This window comes from Azolla caroliniana, unplaced genomic scaffold, assembly GCF_043228905.1.
Source record: "Azolla caroliniana isolate FFs.n. ecotype wild unplaced genomic scaffold, voAzoCaro1.0.p SCAF_7, whole genome shotgun sequence".
NCBI classification, from domain to species: domain Eukaryota; kingdom Viridiplantae; phylum Streptophyta; class Polypodiopsida; order Salviniales; family Salviniaceae; genus Azolla; species Azolla caroliniana.
Genome location: NW_028230442.1, coordinates 9,281,949 through 9,289,748, shown reverse-complemented (window position 1 = coordinate 9,289,748; position 7,800 = coordinate 9,281,949). Strand labels below are relative to the sequence as shown.

The following is a 7,800-nucleotide window of genomic DNA, read 5'->3' as shown; positions in this document are numbered from 1 at the left end:
CATAACTAGTCAATTTCCTCTGTTGTTTTTCTAGGAATAGTTTAAAAGAAAATAAAAATCCCATGGATATCAATTTCTAGACCTCCATCATTGGAAATGTCTCAATAAAGAGAGAAGAAAAGTTCTTCATCAAGGTATTATATTTTACATTGATTACAATAACAGATTTGGTAGATAAAATATTGTAAGAAAGATCTCATTAGTGTCCCTCATCAGAACAATAAAATATTGGTTGGTGCTTCCTAAACTCTAGTTTCTCATACTTTCCATGAATGGTGGGTCTTCTATATGATTAGGTTTAGCGTGTACCCTTTGCCATCTAATGAAATCGGATATTTGTTGGATAAGTTTGTAGAATGTAGGTGCAATGGACCTTTTAGGATATATATATATATTATTATTATATATATATATATATTGAGATGAAAAAAGAAGTTCGCAGTCACAATGTAATCGTATTGGGATACTAGCACAAGTCACACGCAACCCACTTTTTATCATTGGTTCATGAAGCAAAGTTTGTACCTTTATGTGCACAAACTAAGCAAAGAAATATCCGACATTTTTCGCATCTAAATTGTCGACTATCATAACGATTTCTTCGATAATTCAAAACTTAGGCAATAGCCTTCATGAGTGTCAGAAGATCGTTTAGATCCCTCAAGATACTGAAAGAAAGTCCATGACATTTCTATGTGTTGACTTTCCTTGATTGACTATAGATGGCGTCATCAAAATGAATCATAAGAAAGGATGATTTGTTGCACCTAAGATAATGCAAGTTGTGTGTGACGCAATTTCATTGATACATATGAATAAAGATAAGCATATTAACAATATATAGTGAAGTGCTCTATTGTTTTTGGAAACTTACTAGTACAAGTGGAACCTCTAGCCTTTTCAAAGTTGGACTTGAGGTAGTATACGTCATAGAAGATTTTCCTGCAACTCTCTACCTTCGATCACATTTAAGCTTGCACTTATTTCGCTCTTAATTGAGATGTGCACTCTCCAAGTAAAATAATGGAACATCAAGAGTCGCTTACCAACTACTTAAAAATGTTGTGCTTTGTTCTGATAAATTCATATTTGACCTCCAATAATTCTGGGTAAAATAAATTAATCAATTGATATGTTTCTTCCTCTCTTCGGTTATTGTCTTGTTGGTTTACATTACAACATCAAAATATAGAGAATTCAAGTTATAAAACAAAGGCAAAGAAAAGAAGGTATGTTAAAGAATGTATAACCTACCTAAGTTGACGAAATCACCATTGCTCATAAGTTACAAACATTACAATCATAGATTGATACATGCGTGATATTCGACATCTGTGATATTCGTGATGTTCGAGAATAGAAAATGGCCCCAAGAATATTATAAAAACCATTCGTTTACATATATGTATATACACACATACATATATACACACATATATACATATACAGACTGAGAACGGGACGTAGAGGGAGGCGAGGGTGTAAGCATCACGCACAGGGAGTAGGGTGAGGCTTCCTCACTTGTTGCTTGCTGTTCACTCACTCATAGAAAAAAAAACAGTTAAAAATAAATAAATTAGTATTTTCAAAAAAAAAAAAAGACGAAAACATTTACATGTATTCGCATGCATTCGTGAGGCAGGCCCCATGAATGCAAATATGTCAATCTATGATTACAATAATGTAAAGGCATGTAACATGGTTAGTGTATGTGTTAGATTAATATTCCTAAAAACCATAACTAAGGATAACCTTTTCACTTCATCTAATAACTAATAGTTTCAATAATCGTAGCATTCGAGAAAGGTTGTTTGTAGATAACATTAATAGTTAATGGAACTTGTTACTAATTTTCCTAGTTAATGCAAATCAACAAATGTCGTAGTCTGTAATATGAGAAAAACTCATACGTCATCGCCATTGGCCCTAGCAAATGTTGGGTCCACAAGATATTACTCCATCTAGAAGTGCCAAAAGAGATAATGCGCATTCAAACACTCTACTCTAGTATCCTAAATAATTTTGGATAGTAATAAGTATGCATGTTGGTGTAGACCATGCAGAATCTATGTCCTTGAAGGAATGAGCTCCCATTATAAGTTGACAATCATTTCGTCTGAGTCCAAGGTGGTCATCACCATACGTTAAATTTATTGTTTGTATCATTGCTATTAATGCGTATAAGCATAGATAAACCAATGATAACTTAATAAAGATTTACACCTAAAGCGAAAACATAAATGAGATTGACACAAGTTTATTAATGGCTAAAATGTTGTTAATCCGAACAAATTGAAGGGCTCAAGAAAGTTCGAGATCAAAATTGTGTGTACATTCTTCGTTTCGTATGAAAGCACACCCCCGAGAGTAATGTACAAAACCCCTCTCAACACACAATAGCACAACTCCTTTTTTTCTCTTGAATACAAATGAATACTTTGGGCCTTTCAAATGTTCAAAATTGTTGCATTCTTCATTTGAACCTGGGTTAATCCAGTTTGTGCTAGCCCAAAACACAGTACGTAATATACTGAATGCATTGGCAAACATTCTTTTTTTCATACGGATGAAAACAAATGCGTATGTTATCAAAACATTCTTATTGTTTTTTTGTTTTACAATTTTTTTCCTAAACTTTCTTACCTTTAAAAAAAAATTTACCTTATAATAAATAATTACTTAATTACTAAAAAAGTATGGTATTTACCATACTTGAAGGTTTGAATCATTCGCGAACGAGAATGCACGTATGGTACATACTATATGAGCCCAAATGAAGACTTATTATACACACATAGATACATAGATACATAGATACATAGATGATAGATACATACACACACACACACACATACATACATAAATACATACATACATACATACATACATACATACATAGATGATAGATACATACACACACACACACACACACATACATACATAAATACATACATACATACATACATACATACATACATACATACATACATACATACATCAAGTATAAATAGTCCCTCCTCCTCCTCCTCTGATTTTAGTCTCGGCCATGGCGTTCCAAAATCTTCAGCTTCTTTCTTCTTCTTCTTCTTCTTCATCTTCATCTTCATCATCATCATCTTCTTCTTCTTCTTCTGTTTCTGTTTCTGGCTCTGGTTCTGGTTCTGTTGTCATCACCACCACTGCTGGGGTTTCATCGCCTCCTCCTCCTCCTCCACCTCCATCTTCCCTATCCTCTGCTTCTTCCCCATCAACTGCTCAGTTGATGGAGCTCTTCCCGCCATTAAAATCCTCTCCGCCACTGAATATTGAAGGTACAGAAGAAGAAATAGATGAAGCAACACAGCTTCATCTTAATATTCAAGCAGCTAAACCTTCGAACTTGGCCGATCAGTGGAAAGGAACATCCTCATCCTCATCACATCCACATAGTACTGGCTATGGCGGTAACTTACGCAGTCATATATTTACTCAGGATTCTACTATTTCTCGGCGTCATGATGATCATGATGACCATAATGCTATAATCGATATGAACCAGATGCCATTGACCTCCACTTCACCATCAACAACATCTAGCGATGGAGTGGTAGAACCAAATCTTGATACAGCAGAGAATACCACAATTCTTGCTGAAGAAAATAATCATCCTCATCTTAATCAGAAACCAAAACTTGTGAGTCCTCTTCCTCTTCATCATCACCATCACCTCCCTCTTCATCAGTATCCTCCTCATTATCAGCAGCAACAAAAACATCATCTTGATCAACCATTACAACATGTGAACAAGAACTCTGTAATCTCGTCCATCACTAATTTGTGCAGATCCTCTAAACGAGAACGATCTTCTGCTTCTTCTTCCTCCTCTTCCTCTTCCGCTAATTCTTCTGCAGATCTCATTCAAGAAGAAATGAATGCTAATGCTTCTCTGCAATATACGAGTGAAGCCTGTCACAACAACGTTTACGATACTACTCCTGGTAACCCTGGAATGACTGGATCGGACTTTCGTGGAGCAATTTCTTCGTCCAGAAAGAAGCTTCGGCTCTCCACAGAACAGTCTTTTCTTCTCGAAGAGAGCTTCAAAGAACACAATACTCTCAATCCGGTAAACTTAATATACTCGATCACCAGCTCTAATCATTCATTCGAATTTATCCATTTAAACAGGAGATTGGCCTTCATAATGTTGACGAAGATTAGACCGAAATGGATTGAGTATATCATGCATCTCTGCCCAGGTTCCTGACGAAAATCGGCATTGATGAACTGCTTGTATCTCCGTGATGATTCTTCTCATTCATAAAATAACTGCATATATATATCCATGATTCGTTATGATTTTAGGTGACCTAAATTTGCTTAAATTAGATTAGACTCTAGATTCAGCTTTCTTTTCCATAATATCTACAAACTACTTTGCGTTCAATTAATGTGACCATGTGTCTGATTGGATTCTGGAACTAGAAGAGCAGCTTCATAGAACACACACTTGCAATTTCTCTGCTCTAATGCTTGAAGAGCCAGAGATTCAAAGAACACACATTTCGCCTTCATTCCATTCTATATCAATATTTTTCATGTCATCATCATCAATCAAGTTTACTATTAATGAGATCTTTTTTCCCAGGCTATATAACCAGTGATCTTGAAACTTGACCTAAGAATTATTGCACAGTTTAACCACTCAATCTTGTGTATTCCTACAGTACATACTCTCCTTAGGTACAAACTAACGTTGAATCTAATCTCTTAAAAGTATTTCTATTCCTAATGTAACTGAGATTACAATGTTGTCTTCAGAAGCAGAAAAATGACCTTGCCAAGCAACTCGCTCTTCTGCCTCGGCAAGTGGAAGTATGGTTCCAGAATAGAAGAGCAAGGTATAATAGTTTGTACTAATTTAAATAAATCGTTATAATAGTGTGCATCCTAGCATCTTTCTTTAGCAATTAAAATAAGTTGTTTTTGCAGCATCGCATAGAGTTAATAGGATCCATCATTCTTATATTTACCACGCCATTAATCAGCTGGGTATAATCATCACTCTTATTATCTGTATTAAAAATCATCTGTGTGCAGTAATGATCGATTCCTCGCATACTACTTAATAAGAGTTGAACTTGTAATGATCTATTCTTTTTTGATGTGATGGGATGGATTGGATTTCTAATCAGCTCGCTCCATATGTAATTAATTATGTATATATGGATTGGATGGATGACGACCAGGACCAAGGTAAAGCAAACGGAGATGGACTTCGAAGCTTTGAAGCGTTGCTTTGAGTCGCTAACGGAAGAGAACAGGCGGTTACAGAAGGAAGTAATCGGACTGAGGGCGATGAAGGTGAGCAAGTATAGCCACCAGAACGGCGGCGCATTCTCCTCCTTATCATCATCATGGAGTAGGACTGAGAAGGACATGGCCTTCCCTCTAATCACGATGTGCCCCTCCTGCAAACGAGTGGGGGCCTCCATCTCCACCTCCACCTCCACCTCCACCACAGCTTCCATGGCGGTTGCCTTCTCCTCTGACAGGAAGCCGCCTCCTCCGCCATCGCCATCGCCACAGAAGGCCGCAGCATCATCCTCTGTGATTATCAGGAAGAAGCATCAGCATCAGCATCAGCACCACCACCTCCCTCTTAAGTATGTGCCAGTTTCAGTGCAGCCCGCTTCTGCAGCCTTCTAGGTTGGGATCTCTAAAATTACCTTTCCTTTTTTTTGTTTTAAAGTATATGTATCCATATCTGATCCAATTTAGTAACATTTACTCACTCACTCATACAGATGATTTCTCATGGATGGATGGATAGATTGATAGATAGATACGGATTACTGTACTACTAATCAGAAGTCCTCTCTACAACAACGCAATTATGTAAAGAATGGTAGTAAATTACAGTGGGGGAAGCGATCAATCCATACTGCACAGCCACCTCTTTTGCTATTCAATCCATACAAATTTAGGAGAGGCCTGTTCGATTCTTTTGGATCATTAAAATGTCATGATCATATAATAATCCACCACCGAATTCTGTTATAGAAAGGAAGAAAAAAAAAAAACAGGAACTCTACTCTCCAAGCAGCCTGCACAAAGCTCCTCTTTTGCCGAAAGGTATTTTTTTGCCCCACTTTTCTGCGGTTTGCAGCATGATTCATATAACTTATCATTAATGTATATATATATAATCAGCCATGGCCGTCGCCTAATTTTGTGTGATTCATATATGTATGTATATATACTATACAAAAGGAACGCTCTTAAAAAGCAGACTTCTTAATTTGCAGGCGATAACAAATTGCAATGTGATCTTCATGTACTGCAGTGTGATCATATTACTTCCTACACATAAAAAGAAGTAATAATAATAAGATACATAATCTATATAACCAATCTGGTCTTTTTGAAATGTATGTACCACATATTAACATCCATCTAAATTGTTCCTTCTATATATGTGTATATACATATACATATGAAGCAATTAAGCGTTACAGTTATTTATGTCTTCTTCTGATTGATCAATCCTTTAGTAGTAGTATAAACCTAATCCCTCTGTCGATTAATATTACAATTGCACATATGAAGCAATTAAGCGTTACAGTTATTTATGTCTTCTGATTGATCAATCCTCTAGTAGTACTATAATGCTAATCCCTCTGTCGATTAATATTATTGCACGGCCTGAGCGAGTAGTATATATACATTACTTTCTATGGAACAGAAAAATTAATAATGCTTCTTTGTTGTGTTTTTTGGTACTTTCACGCACATTCATGTGAACAGAGAGAGAGATATGTGATAACTCCATACGTCAAAGAAGATTAGTTCAATCATTTTGTACTAATAATTTAGGGGACGTTATGTTTTTTGTGATTCAGTAGTTCGTTCACTTGTCACACTTTAGTGACATTTTATGTACTTTATGTACTAGATAGATTGCTGTCTAAATGTAGAGAGATATGAGCCAAAAAAGGGTAGTTAAATAAAGAGGCTCTTTTACCTTGGGTTTATCCAATGGGTCGTGGATACGTATCTAATTATGCATCTTTTCTTCGGTTGGCTCTGGCATTACAAACATTGTGTATGATATAATAGGTATTTTGGAGATCGAAAAGAATTGGTTCATATACATATCTTTTTGCCAAGTGCTAGGCGTGAAGATTGATTCCACTCTAATATAAAACCCTACATGGGTACAAACATTTCCATAGACAGAAATGCTTTCGACAAGAATGGTAGATGGACACTATTTTACAATGGTGCATGGTTAAAATGAACTAAACCTTAATGATTCGAGAAATTAACACAATATCTAGCAAGAAGCCATTGATGAAGTTAACATTGGAAATGTAGTTGTTAGGTTTTTTTTATATACACACGTGATGTGGTGCTTTTTGCATATACTGTCCAAAGGCTTATAAATGCATTGGAAAACCTTTATACACATAGTATGTCAAAGTGTCAATACCTTCGAGATGAAGGTTATGCTAGTTAACATTCAAAATAAGGATAAACTATGAATTGTGATCAATAATAAGACATTTGAAACCATAGAAGGCTTCGAATATCTTGGGCATGATGTTCCCTCGAAACATATATGGAATGAATGTGGTACCTTATGCTCTAGCTTAAAAGTAAGATAAAGAGCTCACTACCCATTGGGTTCTTAGACACATTGGTAGCTCCGTTGTTGATTGGTAACTCCATTATGCATCCCTTTTTGCATAATTATCACATTGTCTTTGATGTTTGACAAGACGTTGGGGAACATTTGAGGAGGCTCCGCAATTTGTCATA

General features: G+C 36.0%; 1 protein-coding gene across 1 annotated transcript; it reads left to right on the top strand.

Annotated features, from left to right (window-relative positions):
• The first annotated feature begins 3,046 nt into the window (after positions 1-3,046).
• Positions 3,047-6,288, top strand: LOC147861885 (uncharacterized). Its single transcript, XM_087322476.1, has 4 exons — positions 3,047-4,105; positions 4,801-4,880; positions 5,229-5,688; positions 5,787-6,288. Exons 1-3 carry the CDS (start codon positions 3,047-3,049, stop codon positions 5,686-5,688), a joined length of 1,599 nt encoding a protein of 532 aa, XP_087178602.1. The 3' UTR covers positions 5,787-6,288.
• The last annotated feature ends 1,512 nt before the right edge of the window (positions 6,289-7,800 follow it).